Source organism: Micromys minutus (assembly GCF_963924665.1).
Source record: "Micromys minutus genome assembly, chromosome: 4".
NCBI classification, from domain to species: Eukaryota; Metazoa; Chordata; class Mammalia; order Rodentia; family Muridae; genus Micromys; species Micromys minutus.
The window spans coordinates 62,498,953-62,517,922 of NC_137973.1; the positions used below are offsets into that span (position 1 = coordinate 62,498,953).

Consider the following 18,970-nt stretch of genomic DNA (forward strand, 5'->3'; position numbering starts at 1 on the left):
TTATTAATTAAAACAGAGAGTACTAAATTCAATGATTGCTGAGATTCAAAATTTATAAGATATATACCAGCTTGACTTTGAAAGTCTGTTCCTTCATTAAGCACCTGAACTAGAACTTGGCAATTTCAGTTTGAATGTGGTTTTGGAATGTTCACATTTAAGGGAAGGTTATTCATGAGTGTCTGGCTTGGACCTCATGTCAGAGCTGTGGTCCACAACTCCTTCTTGCCTCCCACAGCCAGGACTAGCACAGGGTTGCTGCTTCATTTCTACTTGCTCCCCACCCGCCCCCCATTCCCCTACCTACCTCCTAACCCTCCCAACCTCCTACCCCAAGAATCACACCCGGAGAATGTTTCTTTTGTGTAATGCTAATCTTGAACGGACCATCTGTTTCCTGTTGGGATCGGGAGTTACACTGTAGCTTTCGCCCTAGCTAGAAACCAGCAGCTTTCCCATCATGCTTTGCCTTAGGCTTTGAGTGCTGTGCTGTATGAATGAGTAATGCCCCTCACAGGCTCATGGATTTGAATCCTAGGTCCTCAGTTGGTAGCCATGTTTGGAGATGTTGTGGAGCCTTGAGGAGGTAGAGCCTTGCTGGAGGAAGTATGTCACTGGTGACTTTGCCTTCTCTGCTTCCTGTGTGGATGCAAACATGATCCACCTGCTCTCTGTTCCTTCGGCCATGTTTTCCTTGACTGTAGCCATGCCTTCCCTGACATAACAGATTCTGTCCTGTTGGAACCATAAGCCAAATAGACCCCCCCCCTTTTTTTTAACTTACTTTTGATAAGCCAAATAAACTCCCCCCGGCTTTTTCTCCAACTTTCTTTTTTAGATAATATTTAACACAGCAAAACAAAAACAACTTATACAAGTATTATCTTTGTGTTGGACAATTTATTACTTTCTTTCCAAAAATGAAAGAAAAAAAAAGTTTGTTATCTGTCCCATTCATCTACTCCTTTGACTACTAATGAGGCCGACTTGTTTCATGTTTAGTTATATTTTATTCTGTTTTCTGAGAATCACTCAAGGCCTCTGTCCATTTCTCCCCTAAGATCTTAATGTTTTCCTCTAGATTGGAATGACTTCCTGCATACTTACGGTTTAGACAAAGGAACAGATATCTCTGTGAATTGCCTTAATCAAGAACAGAATTGTGTTCTAAGGACACAAGAATGTCTCTCAGAACTAAACAGAAGGTTCCGTGAAGCCTCATGAATGCACTAGAATCCGATGTTGAGGGTAAAATGTTCTCTTCATCTGTATCCTGCACATAAGCCTCACAGGACCTGAACCTGATGTCACTGCCCCTCAGTAGGCAACAGTCACCACCCAACAGCTCCAAGTGCAGTTAGTAGAGTTAGGCATCCCAGACTCAGGTCTAAGATCCAAGTTAGGCCACCATTGCTGGGAATGTCATGTCCCGCTAAAATGGCCAATCCCAGAACTATGTAGGTAAGATGCTGGACCATGTAGGTAAAGGGACGGACATCCCCTAAGAAGCAGATGGCATGTACAAACAGCGAAGTTGTTTTCTCGGATTTCATAGCTAAGCCCCACTATGTGACAGTATTAATAATTTTACTGATATGCCTGGTATTTAATAAGTTTAAGTAAATCAGTATAAATATTAAGGTATTTGCATCTAGTTCAGTGGAAAAGGTACATTCAGGCCATGTAGTTTCTAAATGAGATTTGATTTTTATGTTTTCTCATAACTGCAGGCTTCACAAACATTGTTGATTGCAAATCTTAATCACTGGCAGACGTTCCAACTCCACTAATTAAATGGCACACAATGTCACTAAATGGAATAAACAAATTAAATGTGTCTTCATAGACAAGCCAGGCTTCAAGCTGATAACAGAGCAGCTTAACCAACAGCTACACACATCAAGGTTGTGTTGCCTCTAGGCGAAACCTTACAGCATTCAAAACCCAAATGTTTTGTAGAGATTAATGATTTCATACAAATAAAAAGGTCCAAAACAAACCTATCCCCAAGAGAGATGGTAACGGGTAGACAGAGAAATATCACTAAAATTTCAGTGATTTCAATTTTTTAAAACCTTTTTTTAAAAAAGATTTGTTTACTTTGTGTGTGAGTACACTGTCACTATCTTCAGACACACTAGAAGAGGGTATCAGATCCCATTACAGATGGTTATAAACCACCATGTGGTTGCTGGGAATTGAACTCTGGAAGAGTCGGTGCTCTTATCCACTGAGCCATCTCTCCAGCTCTCTCAAGCGTTTTGATGAACGTCAGAGGTCCAAGAAGCTCAGGGAATGTGAGAAATAAAGGTAAGTTGTAAGAATTAAAGATCCCATTCCAGATCCCCCTACACAAGCCAGACTCTCGGCTTTTCGATGTTTCACCCTATTCCTGCGTCTTCATTCTAATGCCCCTGCGTGCTTACAAGCCTCATACGCTGCTGCGGATCTCTGGCTCATCCAGGCCATGCTTGACCCTTGTCCCAGGGTCATGGGTAAGCCATGTGCTTCCTTGCTTCCTGTTCTGGTAGGCAGATTCCTCTTTACCAGTGCCTTAATCATGTTCTGGCCCTGCCTCCCTTCTTTCCTTGGCCTAGACAGCTTAGCCCTGCTCAAAGGAAGCTGGAGCACAAGGGCTGTCCTAGTCCACCTGTGGTGATTCTCAATACATTACCTGTCTGCTCCAAATCTACCCCATTTGATTGCTTTGTCTAAATGGATCCGAGTCTTTATGTGCTTTTCCTTTACTGGCTAGCTCTGAAGTTTTGTTTTTAACGGAGGATACTCGGGAGAGCCTTGAGAAACAAGTTGGTTCTGCTTCCTGGTTCTGGCATATTTTCTTAGCAGGCCCTTCAGGTGTGGGTGTTGGTGGCTTCTTCAGCACCATCAATCTGCCATGCTGATGGTATCTACAGCTTCTGCCTGAATCCCTCTAATGACACAGATCCTGTAGTATGAGTAGCAGTGAAGAGCCAGAATGGGTATAAACAGACTCTTAAACTGACCTGAACTCTGCCTTCCCGTTCTCCCCAGTCTTGTGAGGGGTTTTCTTGGTTACATACGTTTTCAAGAGGAAGACTTTTTCATGTGATACTCACTCAGATATTTGAATGTAAATAGCTTGAACTGGGGATGTAGCTCAGTGGATAGAGACTTGGATTTGACCTCCAACATCATACACATGTGCAGTGATGGTGGGTGAAGGGAATCCCAGCACTTGAGAGGTGGAGGCAGATGATCAGAAGCCCATGGACTTCCTTGGTTGCATGGGGAGTTCAAGACTAGCCTGAGCTATGGAGACACTGTCTAAAATAAGTACATAAGTAAATAAGTAAATAAATATTTTAAATCTCACTTTTTGTTTGCTTTCTTTTACAAAACTAATTAATTATCTCCCATAGGAATCTTCAACATCTTATTCACTGGTTAGTGTTAACTGTTGACTTGACAGGCTCTAGAGTCACCTGAGAGATGAGCCTCTAGAGATTGTTTAGCTTTGGAGAATGTGAGAAATTATCTCTTCTGTGTTAATAGGTGCAGAGAGACCTATCTTAACCATGAGGAGGCCATTCTCTGTGTGGGAATCTAGGACTGTGTGAATTGGCAAAAATAAGCTGAGTCCAAATACTCATCCCTCTCTGCTTTCTGAACAGGAAGCAATGTGACCAGCCACCATGGTCTTCCTGCCAGGATGGGCTGTCCCCTCAAACCATGAGCCAAAAATACATGCTTTCTCCCTTAAATTGCTTCTGTTAGGGTATGTTATCATAGCAAAGGGGAAAATAGCCAAGATACCATGGCCACTGGTGACATGTTAATGTCCTTTTGGTTCTGTCTCAACAACAAAACAGAACGTCCCTGAGGCAGCCTGACAGTCCTTCTGGGAGAGAGTGGGACTGTTCTTCTCTCCTCTTGGTGAGACAGTCCTGGAAGATGAGTGCCCAAGAACCCCACATTCATGGTGGCTTGTAGGTAAAATTCCCAGAGCCTTTCTACAGAGCAACCAAGTCACAACTGGCTCAGCCTATCAATGGCTTCCCCCAGTGAGAAGGGTTGTCTTTTGTAGAATTGCTGAGTTGGGGCTTTTTTTTCCCCCACTAATCTCAGACCAATAGTCAGTCTATGTTTATCAACCCAGGTCAATCTGCTGTGAACATGATGCCTTCAGTTTCTTAGAACACAAAGTGGTCATTTCTATCATGATGCTTCCAGCAAAGGACAGTTATATCTCACAGAGCATATTATAAACATGTGTTAAAACATATATTTTGTGTATAATATGTATGTTGACTCTTTATTGAGGCCTTGTTAATACTTTAATAACGATTACAGAGTATCAAAGTTCAAGGATACACAAGTTTCTACAGCAAAGTCACCATCTCGTTAGGTAACAATTATGCTAAAGCTCCAGGAAAATAGACAGGGAAGGGAAACCCTTCTAACATCCCAAGATCGCCCTTCATCAGCCTATCAATAGCAACATCCAAGCCTGACAAAACAGGATCAAAAATCACATCTAAAAACCAAGTCTGCGATTGAGACAAGATGCTAAGAAAATACACAAAGGCAAGCCAACCTATCACTCTTCCTGTGTTCCCTGACTGCAGGAGAGTAGTCTGGCATTCTCTCTTTTATTCTAAGGCATAGTATCTTTATCCTAAGTAACTGATTTCCTATTTGGGGAGCCATATCACACCAAGCTAATGAAACACCATAAATCCGTGACACTGCTCTAGCATTGAGTACCGCTCATATGGCTGTAATCACAAAGTCTTCTGAAGGAAATCATTCCGTAAAACTGCACTCTGGGCATCTTTCCTCAGCTGTCCTTTTCTCTTTCAGGTGTCATCTCATAAAGGCCAGCTCTGGCCTCAATGCTGACTGAACTATTATAATGCTTCTTTCTCTTCTTTAGCTCAGAGTGTACTGGGAAGACTTCCCCCTTTCCTATTAAGTTTCTGCCTGAGGGCTGCTTATAATGAACCCAGCAAGGTGTCAAATGATCCTGTTCTAGACAAATTAAAAATGCTGACTCCCCACAATTCACTTTTAAATTGTTCAGGAAGAAGTATGTTTTCCTGTTACTGTTTTCTATAGAGGAACCCCTAGGGTGCCTTGGCAGCTCAGTGAGCACCCCAAAACAAAGTTAGCTTGTTCCTAGTGAACAGAATTGTGGGAAATATTACTAAATTTCCATCGGACTCTGTTCTTCCTTCTTCCAGGGTAGTCGGGTTTAGCTGAAATGTGGCTCCTGGTCAGGACTACACTACTTAGCCCTTTGTTCTAAATGCAGCCATGTGCCACATCCAATGAAATATTCAATGGAATATGAGCTCAAGTGACATGTAACACCCCAAGGCCTGGCCCACATTACCCTGCAAAACTAAAGCCCTGTGTGTTTTTGACTTTGGAAGCTGCCTGTGGTTGACAGAGCAGAAGATCACTGTGGGCTCCTGAGTGCCTTCCTGAACGTGAGGAGCAGAGCTATTGTTTGATACATTTTTAAAGATCAGGCTCAATGACACACTAGACATAAAAACAAATGCCATGACACCAAACAGTTTACATTTTTGTTGTTTGTTGTTGTCAAGTAGTTGGGGCTTGGTTTTTGTTGTTACTTTTGTTTTAAGTCAGGATGTGATGGTTTGAATAAGAATGGACCCCATAGGCTCATATATTTGAGAGCTTAGTCACTGGGGATTGGCACTCTTTCAGAAGGATTAGGAGGTGTGGCCTTGTTGGAAGAAATGCTTCATTGGGAGTGGGCTTTGAGATTTCAAAAGCCTGTGCAAGGTCCAGTCTGTCTCTGCCCTTGCTCCTGCCTTTGCCTCTGCCCCTGCCTCCTTTCCTTCACTCCCCAACTCCAGAAAAGAACCTTTAATTAAACCCATCTTGCAATACCAAACACCAACACTAGAGGATGTTTCCAAACTGCCCAGAAGACTGAGCTAAACAGCATCCTTAAATACAGCAAAATATGGGCAAGTTCATTCACACCAATCACAGTGACCTTCACACAAATAAAAGATTATGCTTGTGCCAATTGCAAGTCTTGTGCTGGGCCATTAGTAGGTAGTGCTTCCCCCACTGACTTAAGTTAAAATCTTTCGCAGAGTTCCCTCAGGTTTGTGATAGCAAGCTACTTGAAACAGTACTGGTTAGGAAAGTATCTTTCAGAGTGGTTTGGAGCCAGCAACTGCTTTGTGGTAACTTTTTTGTTGTTGTTGTTTGGTTTTGTTTTTAAGCAGCCAGAGGCAGCCATGTTGGTTGCTTGGCTAATGGTCCTTCATTCAGAGCAGCACAGGTGCCGGGAATGGATTTACCAGCTCTCAACTAAGGCATCAAATTCCCCTGGGACCTTGGTCACCTTAAAGGATCAGTAAACATTCATAGTGGAACCTACCATCAAGTCCCATGGTTAACAGTGCTTCACTCTTAACCAAACACAGGGGGATGTGGTATTGTCTGGTCTGCCATTCCCATGATTTAATGGCCATGCTGATGAGGAGTGCATGGGAGTGAGCCCTCAGGGCAGCGCACTGCCTTCCAGCACCACCACAGTCTGGTCTGTTCTGTCCTCTCACTTTGCCCCAAAGAATTAGAATTCATCACATTGTTGTGACTCAAGACAACAGCCTACCCTACACTACAATCGCAATCTTCCCTTTCTTTTTCTTTTATTTAATTTGGTACCTTTTGGGCACTGGAGCGTAAACACAGAAAATGGTTGAGGTTTATACTCGACTTCACATTTGTCACCTTGATCCATATTACGAGCTCCTGTTAATCTAGCTCTGAGGGCAGTAACCATGACGACATGATGTCTTCTTTGTGTTCTCACTTTCCTCATCCCACAGGTTGCTAGGTCTGAGTCATCTTCTAGCACAGTGTGGGACAGTGGACTGTGAGAGGAAAGCCTGGTAAGGTCAAGCAGAAGGCTAGAAGCCCTGGAGACCCTGAAGGGACCCTAGGACCTTCGCCTGCTCCTGGCACCAGGCTCCTGTCATGTAGCCACAATACCCCTCTTCCAAGAGATTATGGCCATCAGTCACATAAGGGCCCCAAGCCCTTCCACATGTAAATGAGGCAGCCCTAACATCTCAGACCAAGACATAGAAAAAGAGCCGAGACCACAGTCACGTAGGCCCAAAACAGTTCTCCATGCTAAGGAGGTACCTAGGCCTGGAGGGCTTAGCCAATCAGCTTCCCTTCCCAGACATTTCTCCCTGCAAAAGATATTTAATTTCAGACCCACCCTGAGAAGTAGGGTATGATTTTATGCATCCATTTTCCTCCATGACTATAAACTGTTTAGAACCATGGACTGCCTTGTTTCACCAAGATCCACCGTGGGGAGGCATGAAGAAGACCCTGGCTTACAGAGCCATAGCCTAATCTCCCATAGAGCTTCTCTGTGGTCCCAACCACAAGTGCCACCAAGCCTGCCACCACCAAGCCAAGAACAGTCTTCTCCATTGGGACAAGCTGGAGCTCTGCCCCCATGCCTCTGGCCCTGGGCTAGACCCAGACCTAGGACCCCCAACTCTATTCTCTGTTCTTCCTCAACTCCCAGTGGTGCCTGGATGTTCAAGAGTCTGAGAACCCCATGACCTCATCGCAGGCCCCGGGACCCCAGAGCAGCTCCAGCTTTCCCCAGAGGTGCCTTGGCACATCCCTAAGGCCCAGCACCTGCCTGGCACATGGGGCAAGTGCAGTCAAACTCCCCTTGCTCTCCCCCCCCACCCTCTGCCACCAAGCAGCCATACCTAGTGATGAAGTATGTCATCATAGTGTCTTTATTGTTACTGTGAAAATCTTGGCGGAGCATCTACAGACCAAAGGCCCAGCAAACGGTGCTCTAGGGGTTGAATTTCATCTGCTGTCATACTTTGGAAGTAGATTGTTATTAGAACGCACCTTTGCCTGGTCACATACACGTTGTCTGCAATGCCTAAACTGTTGACCGTCTAGACTTTCACTGGAAAAGGTTACCCACCAATCCGTGGTCTAGATCAACATCATTTCTCATACAGATAATGAAAGCTATCTTCTTAAACTTCACTAATTTATCACAGCAGCAAGTACTTGTGCTAGTAAATAAAAAGATTGCATAGTCCCAAATCTACAGCGGATATAGCACCTGCTTCTTTAAGAGTTCCGGTGCCCAAAGGAAGACATTTTGCATGGAAGAAGGAAACTGTTAATACACACAGAAAGCCTTAATGTGAGGGAGTAGATGAGCATCAAAGAGTAAGAAAAACAATAAAAATGTAGATAAGAATGATTTCCATTTAATCAGGAAAAACCAGACATCAGAGCTGAGCTAGAAAGAAAACAGGTGTCAGGTATTAGCCGTACGGCAAATGGCTACGCTGTATAAAGGGTGTTACAGCCATACAGCTATTGACTGTTGCTCTCTCTCATTCAGTTATTAATCATGGGTAACTGTGCTGGAAGCTTGTACAGTAAATCTGAAAGCCTCCAACAGCATCCACCCCAGTGTTTCAAATCTCTACAGTTCAGAGATTTCTGGTTAGCCAGTACACGTGGTGCCACATGCTTGTCAGCCATGCCTGAGAAGACTGACACACGAGGAACCCATGACTTATAAAAAAATTTAGATCTCCAAGGGAGATGGAACCAGGGGCTGTTTGTCATAGGAAACTGTATGTGGCTTTCCACGGAAGCTCGGGTGCTGTAAGCATCTTCTTCCAGACTCCAGTCTGACCATACGCTTTGTCCTGCTCAAATGCGTCCACTAAACCTTTGCTCTGCTCTCAGGGCCTGCTTGCCCTCATCTCTGCAACTTCTCCGTCTTTGCTTTAAAGACAGGGTCTTGCTGTGTGGCCCAATCTGGCTTGGAACCCATTATGTAGTCAAGGCTAACCTTAAACACCAGATTTTCCAGCTTCAGCCTCCAGGACACGGGGCAGCAGATGTGTGGTTACACATTGGCCTTCTCCTCTGCTATTTCTAATGATGTTCCATCTTTGAATTCTTCTAGAGTTTATTGTCTCTAATAATATTGTCTCATGAAAGGTCAGAACCATGGGGAGTGCTGCCTAGAACTAACCAAAGGGCAATCTAATTGCAGCAAAGACACAAAGACGATCTTAGGAGTGAAGGTGGGGTCAGGTCTTCGAATTAGTCACCATGATGATGGCAGATCAGAAACTTTGGCAATGGCTAGAACCCCAACATGGTATTTAAATGCTACACATTTATTAATCCTGCTCTACAAGTCTAGAGAAGCTGGAGCAATGGCTGGAGTCCTGGCTTGGACCCTCCAGCTCTATAAGCGAATAAGTCTCTATTCAATCCTCAAAAACTGCCGGCTGTGTTAACGTGTGGATGAATAGCCACCTCTGTGCTGGGGTAAGTCCTCAGTGTGGGAACACTCAGTCATGTTCAGACCTCAGCTCGGCACCCTCCGGGCTTCCTTCACTGGATGTGAGTGGGAGAAGCGGATGGCAGCCACAGCTAGCTTATTTTTCATGACAAAGGAGAAATGCTCACATTTGGAAAGGAACCAAAGTGCTGTTACTAGAGGTCTGTATGTACCTTATGACAAAAACCATATCCCTTTTTTTAAGGCTTATTCTATTTTATATTTTGAGCAGGAGTTACATCTTATGAGCAAATATCTTTAAGTGCATTTTAAAGTAATTTCTAAATTACTTAAATTTTAGTGATTAACCTTTTCTTCTGGGGCCAGCAAGGATGGCTTAGCAGGTAAGGGTGCCTGGAACCAAACCAAGCATCTGTTCTGTACCTGCTGTGCCCCGGTGGAGGTTCTTAGAAATGGAGGGTCTTTTGGGTGACAGCAGTGGTTAGAACCTAGCTGGGAAAACCCTGTGCACACAGCTAAACACACTGCATGGTCCCATGGCATGGGGATGAGTCCTGGGGTAATGCGTATAATTCTGCCTGCAGCCACTAGACAGCCCTCAAATGCCTCAGGTGGGGTGGAGATGGGTGGGGTAAGCAGCAACCAAAGGAAAGCCAGGATATCCAGAGAGAGAAGAAAAACATGGGACAAGACATGAGACTTCATTAGCTGAACGTGGGTTATGTGGGGCATGGAGCAGGGAGTGAGGCTGGAGGCTGAAGCTGAGACACACTCTGGATCATCTAACAGTGGCTTTCATTCGAATGCTTGCTTGCTTTGGTGTCAATAGTAATGAATGCGTAGAGAGATCTTTACACGCATCAAGGACACAACTTTCTTTTGATGAATGAACACTGCTTTTAATTCTCTAAGCAGAAAGCAGAGCTGCAGAAGTGGGCTGTCAGGCTATAAAATACCACAGATGTCCCCCAGCCAGGGTTTAGGCAGCTGACACTGTGCTGATCTGTTTACAACGTTTTTCTAAACCGATTCTTCTTTCCCGGTTTATGGTCACATTAGTGTCAGCCTCTAGAAATGGCAATTATTCGTTCTTATTCATTCACAGCCTTTAAACCCAGGATTCAAATATCTCATTTAGAAGCCAGGCAGGATGGCAGGACCCTGTAATCCTAACCTCCAGCAGCCTCAAGTGGGTGGGTCCCTTGAGCTTGGGAGCTGGAGATCCATCAGGAGAGCACAGAAAGATCCCCCCAGAGGATTCATCTAATGATTTACAAATTTACCCCCCACTCAGAAGATTCATCTAATGATTTACAAATTTACCCCCCCCCCCCATGAAAACGCCCATGGCCAGAAAAACAAAGATTTCCCAAAAGGAACTGTAGGCTGCTCATTCTTCTCCACAGCCAGCTCCGTTGTTATTTCCTGTTTATGCCTAAGAGGTTCCAAATACACAAGCTCATCGACCAAAATGTGATTTCTGTCAATGCCATCATTCTATAAAGTAGGATGTAATGGGGTTGCTGTGTCGGTAGCCATTCAGAGAGGGGAGAAGGAAAGAAAAGAAAATGTGCTGCCAAGTTCAGATAGTTACTCAATCCAGTAACTGTATCCCAAGAGCCCCAGGGAGGACTCAGAACAGCCTCCAAGATGCCTTCTTCCTGAGGTCACTTCACTGACTTACATCACTTCCTGGTTTTAAGGTTTTGTTATTGTTTTGTTTTTGTTTTTGTTTGTTTGTTTTTGGTACAGGCTATAAAAATGTTAACTTTAAACCCATCTCTTGCTTTACTACTTAGTCACCACCCTGAAATGTGTTCAACCCAATTCTCTTTAATGGCTTTGCTTTTCTGCACACTTAGTGGTCAAAGCACTTGCCTGCAAATGTGAGGACCTGCGTTCAAATCCCCAGAAACGCAGGAAAAGCACATGTGTCTGTAATGCCAGTATGCCGGCAGTGAAACAGGTGGCAGGGCAAGAGAAGTCTTAGCATCCTTAAGTTAGGCTGGCATGTGCAGCTGCAAAGGGCAAAGACACCATGCTTAAAACAAGGTGGACAGTGTGGACCAACGATTGCCCTCTGACCTTCACAAACACACCCATGTGTGTACACTCATCACAAATATACATACACATTATACACATAATATATATACACTACAAACATACCACACACATGTATACACAACATATACCACACACACATACCATACACATACACACTATACATATCATATGCATATACAAAGCACATACACACTATACACATGAGCAACACATACCACACATGCCACACATATAACACACACACACACAGCATTACAGTTAGAGTCTCCAGCAAGTCACTTAATATGACACTCTCTATGGGAAAAGCACCAAAAATATGTTGTGAACGAGAAGCCAATGGCCTGCTATATTTTCATGATTTACTACTTAGAACACTTCGGTTCAAACACCAAAGGGTTGATTTTTGTTCACACTTCTCAAAGCTGTATTTTCCCATTACTTTCCCCATTAAAATGATTATGAATAAAACGAATGATAGCACAGTGGGCAAGACTTCAGGCTGAGGAGCTAGAGCTCTGAGTACCACACATCATAAAATGCTGGCTACAGCCCTCGCCATTGTTAGAAGTGAGTGGAGACCTGGTCCACACTTTCTGGCAGCTCAGAGATGATGCACTGACTCTGCCGTTCACCGTGACAACTCCTGCATTTGTCCAGGAGAACCCCCCTCATTCTAATACCTAGACTGTGCAACAGTTTCTTTTATGAATCCTCTTAAGGGCACCATCAGTTGATTTTAGCATTCTATAGAGCCGTTGCTTCAAAGGCATGTCAGCGTGAAAACTTCTGTGCAAACACTTGGGTATGGAATCCCATGACTCAAGGTTTCGATCCCTGGCTCACATAACACTGCCCTGGCACTGTTTGCAAAGCAGGCAGCTGAGGAAGGGGTTGAGGGAAGAGGTGCCTTACAAACACATGCAATGAAAGCAGACGAGGCCATCAGCCTTACAGAGGATGGCCAAGGGCAGACTGTATTTGATGTTCAACATACCTTTGCCTCATTTAGGGACCTTTCTCCAGCTCACGAGTTTCTCAACCAAGGAAACCATCTGTGTATGACTTTTGAAATGCAGACAAAGGCCAGCTGAGATGAATCCTTCCATTAGGCCACTAGATAAGGGACCCAAGATGTATCCCAGACATGCAAGGAGCTAATTAATACCATTCTACATACCAAACTCAGCCACAGGAGGAATCTGCGTCAAGACCCCCGGGTTGGGGCTCAGTCCATCCTCAGAACACTAGTTTTCTCATCAGAAGGATAGGAGATGTCACCCCATCCTCTCCAACAGCACCTGCCAGAATGTGTCACCAGGCTCACAGTCTGTGAACAGTATGTCCTCTTATCAGTTTGTTTTTGTGTAAGTTTTTTTTTTTTAAGTGACTGGAGAGATGGCTCAGGGGTTAAAAGCACGGCTTCCATGATACCCAGCACCCACGTGGCAGCTCACAATTGTTTATAACAGTTCCAGGGAATCCACTGCCCTCTTCTGGCCTTTGCACGTGCCAGGCATAAGCATGACACATGTATATTGGTAGGCAAAATATCCGTGTGCATTAAATCAAATTTAAGGTTATAAAAAGAACCAATGACAGCAAGTTAAGTGGGGGTTTAAATTAGATTTTCCTAGAATATGCCTTCTTGTTTATTTCCTATTAGCATATGGCCTGTATGTTAGCCTTGAAATATCTACATATTTTAGAGTTCTGATATTGAACATTCTTGAGTAGGCGACGTTTCACTGATGGAGATTCTAGGATGAAATACTGAGGGACTTACTCTATTCTGTTAGGACAGAAAAACCCAACTGTGTGAATAGAAACTTCTCTTGGAGGGTGTTGATTAGGTCAAGACATACTTTCTGACAACAATCAACTCCAAAGGAGGGAAAAAAATCATTTTCGCTTATGACATGAGACTGCAATCCACGGTCAGTTGGCCCTGTTGGGTTGATAGCACAGAACGCCCTGGAGAATGTGTGGGCTGGACAAGACCATTCACAACAGCAAGAAGAGGAACCAGAGTCCCGAAATGGCCCTGTCTCTGGCACTTCCTTCATCTAAAATAGGCCCACAGGGTTCTCTGGTGGTCCTATCATGGGTTTTGGAGAAACATCAGGTCTTAAACTATAACAAAGTTACAATTGTTGCCCATGGGGGAGCAGCACTCCTGACTACCTAAGACAGAATTCTTCAATTATGTAGTTTTCCGAAGTTGACAGTGGTCTGTTCAGTGTTATGTTACACCCAGGGGCAAGAAAATAACAAAACAGCATGAAATTGGGACTTTAAGTTTGATAAGACAAATCCTCTTGTGGAAGACAGTCTTATATAGACTGAACAGCCAGAGCAAACTTACAGAGCTAAGGACTGTTAGGGTCAGGCCGGGCACCCTGATGTCCTAGATTGCATGACCTCCACACATGCTAGCAGCAAGTAGTGAAGAGGTATTGAACCCCAGGCTTTCTAGTTTACAGCCTCATCAACAGATCTTATCTGCCAAGATACAAAATGACTTCCTATTGTTACTAAACAACACAAATATCACTTAGTTGCAGTAAATAGCAAGTGACATCTTTTCTTAAAAAGCACTAATTCCTACAAAACAGGGAGATGGTGATTTTAGTATTTAACAGACAAGCTGACCTAGAACAACTTTGAGGTCAAAGCATCAGCCACCACTACAACCACTTGCCCTCCAAGACAGAGCTCTGAAGGCAAAACTGCAGAGCACAGAAATTCAGGGGGTGGGGGGTGGGTATGACCTTCAGAGTTAATATCTTGAAGGGTCTAAAACACCTGGATGCTTTGTTTCCGGAAATGAAAAGAACAAAGCAAACTTGATCCTTGAGTTTCTTAGCAAAAATATGCTTACCTTAAAAAAATGTTAAATAGCTTGTGTTGGGATTTAAATGATGTTTTGGGAATACAAAATCCTATCTGGGAGTGTTTCAATCTAAGCGACAGGAAACCCAAATTAAGAAAGGCACAACTAGGCAAGAGCTTCCTGTTTAGATATCTCACCAAGCACTGTTACAGCTCAAAGCAGTGTCCACACGCACCAGCAGGAGCCTCAGATCACCCTGACAACCATAGCACTGGAGGCAGAAACGCTATCGCCAGACAGGAGAATCACGAATTCCAGGCCAGGCCAAAGATAATGCAATTTGCTCGTTTGTTTTTGCTTCAGACAAGAGATGTTTAATAAACAATTCTGCTACATTAAACACATCATGTCAACAAACTGTGGGGTTTTCCCCATACACAAACCCTGCCAATTACTCACCTACCATAGAAAGGCTGAGAAACATATATTTTTCAAAATTATTAAACGCACACTCATGATTTCAGAAAAGACTAATTATAGTTGCTTATTAAAGATGGATCTTATGACGAGTCCTTGCAAGCTAGGATTTCATGAGAAAACAATTTCTTTCTTTCGTTGTTTCTTTTCTCCCCCACCCCATCTTTTTACATGGGCTTTGGATGGTGGAAATGCTTGGGGGGGGGGGCATATAACAAGGATGTTTGCCTTTAGCCAGAGGGTGTCTCATATGGAAAGCAGTAAGATTGTATAGTAAGAAATGTCCCTAAAATGGGGAGATCTGTTTACAGAAAATGGTTCAGCAGTTGTAGCTGAAACTATTGGGGTGGGCACGGGGGCGGGATGGGGGAAGGCTACAGATTCCAAAGCTGCACACAAAGATTCAAACCCACAGGCTTGGCTTTATTCTGGGATGGGGTATTTGATTACATGGGCAAAATGATGGAAGAGCTCCCAGTTCTGAAGTTCTGAGATTTGTCTTTATGGCCTGGGCAGCTGACTTAGGACTGCAAATTGAATGATTCAAACTTAGCTTTCTTAAGATGCTTAATGAGCTACAGCCCCCTCTATCTTTTTCCGTTGGAGTCAGGCATGTGGTGGCGTCACCCTACTGCCTTAAGTGGACAGTGCAGAGAGAAAGAGTTTAGAGCTGGTGTGATCATTTGAGAAAGGACAGCCAGTCTTGGAAACCTTTACTCCGGGTATTTAAATGGGCGGGACCTAGTAGCAGGTGGGCGTGGCCAAATAGAGGGTCACTGGCTCCATTCTCAACACTACCAAATTGTCAAATGAACTTACTAATCAGCACTGTTCAATTATCACTGTGTTTTCTGGTTGTTGTTGTTGTTGTTGTTGTTGTTTTGATGTGAGGCTACGAAAGGAGTTGTTACAATTTTTGGAATGTCCTTGTCTCTAAAAGGTAAACCTCAGAGTACCGTTTTCAGAGGGCTTTTCTCCCAACCTCACTGAGTTTGCCACATTAAGTTTTAAGTTTGCCTTAGGTATAAGTATCCAAATGCGCGTTTCTGCTTGCTTTCAGATATTTAAGAAAAGTGTTTCTTTAAGCATTGAAATATTTCTTTCATCAATGTAAATTCTGGGGTATTTAGATAATACTTTGGGGCAGAATCCAAGGATGGGGGGGCTGGGGCAGTGGAGCCGGAAAGATACAGGAACTGAAAGTGACAGCTGACACCGCCCCTTTCTCACTGCAGTGAAAGACAGTAAATAGGTCTATACATCGCTCCCCCCTTAGCAATCTGAAAGCGAACACAGTAACTGAGGGGTGGGCAGACTCAGCTCCAGTCCCAGTTCCAAGAAGCCTGAGGTTCCTTTCCCATGGCTGCCTCTGCTTCACCGAACTCGGTACTTTCCCGCTCTTCTTCCGTCCCTTTCCGTGCACATCCCCACCACTTCCCTCTTCCTTAAACGCAGGCCATGACACAAACCGTGCCCGCCTGTTCTCCAGCACATACTTGTGATTCACCACTGCCTTGGGTTTGCCTGTAACGAAGGAGGCGGGGGAGGGGGGATGCGCTCCAGGTTTGGATGAGGGGCAAGGCACGGTCCTTGGCCAGTTCGCCCTGGAGACAGCATCCTAGGTTCCTAGGTTTAGCTGCCCTCGACACAGCCCACCGAGCTCTCGCGGCCTCTCCTCCACCACGGCGGCTACAGATCTCTGGACACGGCGATGGGGACCCTTGGAGTCCGCGGGCTGCGCTCCTGGGAAATGCGCCCCGCGCTGGCCGCTCCTGGCTTGCCTCCCCCCCCCCCCCCCCCGCAACCCCGGGACAAGTCGCCCGCGGCCACCACTTGTCTGGGTGCAGAGCAGCACGCAGGGAACTGCTGGGCTTTCACTCCCGCCAAAGTTGTCCGACGCAAACTTTCCATCCGAGACTCCCGAGCCCGCGCCGCGCCTTACCTGGGGTGTGGGTGGCAGCGCCCTCAGACACCCGTGGCCGCGGGATCGAATCGGCTGCAGCCGCCACCGACCCAGACAGAGACCGCTCGGGAGCATCCTCCTGCCGGGCCCGAGCTCCAGGCACCAGCGACGCATCCTCTGGCCGCTAGAGCCCAGCCCGCTGTGGGCTCAGCCCGCCCCGCCGACTGGGGCGGCGACAGGAGGGTGTGTCCCCGCCTTGACTTCGCTTGGTGCACACCCGGCGTCAGGCTGGGTATTTTTCCTCCGACAAAAAAAAGAAGCAATCCTTTTCTTTTTTAAAAGAAAGAGTAAACGAGTGACGAACTTCTTCCTAGTCTTAATGTTTCTGGTACCTGGCTCCCCTCACATATGTCTTGAGAAAGAACAGGAGCTGGGCTCACACCAGGCAGCTGGTGATGTCAAAACTGAACAGAAGCCAGGACCGGAAGTAGTGAGGCTTGCCTGGGATCTCAGATTTGGGAACGGAGGCCCGACGATCGATCGGGAGTTCAAGGCCACCCTCCACTAAAAAGTTGGAGGACACTGAGCTACCTGAAACCCTGTCACGTGAACTAAAACTCCCACAACCAGGTTCTGGGCACCGTGTGCTGGGAGAATAGTTTTTTCCCTTGATACCCCCCTCGCTTCCCCCCGCCCGCCCCCATACACACACACCGGAGGATTACTTACACAGGGAGAACCAGAGCCCCGATGAAAGGACTTCGGTAACTAGTAGTGGAACGGTACCTAGAAATTGAGCCGCTTTGCTCAGCAGGAAGAAAAATGAGTTTGCCAAAGCTCCACCTCCAAGTAGGCGCCAAGGTTTGGGATGAGCCTCCCCGCGGACTCAGTCCATGGCAAAGTCATCCCAGGACTCTAGGTGCTCCAAAGGTCTGTAGTTCATTACAGGGTGGTCCGAATTCAGACACTGGGAAAATTTCTTCCACAGCGGAACTGGCCTCTCTTTGGGGGACATATGAAAGGAACCAGTTCCCTCAGGAGCAGGAGTTAAGCATTGTGAAATCACTGTTAAAACCGCTCTTAGTGTTAACGGTCAGTTCTGTAGTTTCGCACAGCAAGCACTCCTGATGCTCGCTTTCCTGTAAATGGCAAACATGTGGGGGTGGGGAGGCAATTTGGCTTCCCAATTGGCGGCTGTTAGGCTTTCCCTGATTCCTGGCTGCCTAGAGCCAAAGGATTGTCAGTCAAACACTGCCAGTCTGATGCCTTGAGGAAACTACAGGATAGTGATCAAAGCTGTTGGCTACAGCTCCGGAGGCTCCAACTGCAGCCCGGCGTGTTTCCGTTTACATAGGACCTTTTGCTATCATGTGCCCTGTAACTATTTCTAGTGCTCAGGGGAGAAGCACTTTACCTGGCAGCTCAAAAGCTACAGTGTTGTCCCCAGTGTGAACACACACCATCTGTATGAGAGTTTTGCACTAACCCGCTTCTCCAGCCACGTAAGCGGGGTGTTTAGCTGACCCGTGAGCCAGCAGGGGAGGCACCATCGTTGTTTCCCCTGCTCTAGTGTAGCAACCTTAGGTCCAGTAGAATGCTTCTCTAGGTCAGTGGTAATGATGTACTTTAATTCCAGCAGTTGGGAGGCAGACAGACAAAAAACCTGTAGGTGGAGACCATGAAGGGGTGCTGCCTGCTGGCTAGCTTGCCCTGGTTTGTTCAGCCTGATCTCTTATAGGATTGGGGACCACCAGCCCAGAGGTGGCACCAATTACAAGGGTTTGGGCCCTCTTACATCAATCATTAATGAAGAAAATATCCTACAGGTCTGCCTACAGACTGGGTTTGTGGAGGCATTTTTCTTAGTGGAGGTTCCCTCCTTTCAGATGATTTTTAGCCTGTGCCAAGTTGATATACAACTACCCAGTACAAAGAATGGTCTTCTTATATGGTCTACTTGTGTAGAGTATGTTGAGCTGGTTATTAAAAAAAAAAAAAAAAAAAAAAAAAAAAAAGCACGCTGAGCACCCGAAGCAGTGGGGCAACCAACTGCTTTGACAAGTCAGAGGGCACAGAGCTGTGGAGGGCACCAGACAGGTCAAGCCACAGAGGAGGAGGGACTGGTGCACTGACCTGCTGCAGAGCTGGAACCTACAGGAACTGGTGCTCCAGGCAGGCAGAGGGTCACAAAAGCAAAAGGTATGTGATGCTCCCGAGAGAGCCACAAAAGCCAGGCAACTCTCGCTGCAAGGGCCTGCGAGATGGGTCAGCAGTATTCAAGTTCGATTCCCAGACTACCAGTCCCTCCAGTTCTGTGAGATCTCTCTGTTCTGACATCTGTGCG

At 45.6% G+C, this 18,970-nt stretch overlaps 1 protein-coding gene across 2 annotated transcripts in view; it reads right to left on the reverse strand.

Annotated features, from left to right (window-relative positions):
• The window catches only part of MCUB (mitochondrial calcium uniporter dominant negative subunit beta), a gene marked incomplete at its 5' end in the record, with an annotated part of 71,824 nt that extends 54,344 nt beyond the window's left edge, over positions 1-17,480 (reverse strand). Inside the window, one exon of one of the 2 annotated variants that reach the window (XM_080916090.1) lies at positions 17,356-17,480. Coding sequence is in view for 1 of the 2 variants with exons in the window: in XM_080916088.1 (XP_080772214.1) it covers positions 16,666-16,761 (96 nt within the window). Of the gene's footprint in view, positions 1-16,665; positions 16,762-17,355 lie in introns of those variants that run through there. The other variant, XM_080916088.1, reaches the window with a different exon arrangement.
• Between the last annotated feature and the right edge of the window lie 1,490 nt (positions 17,481-18,970).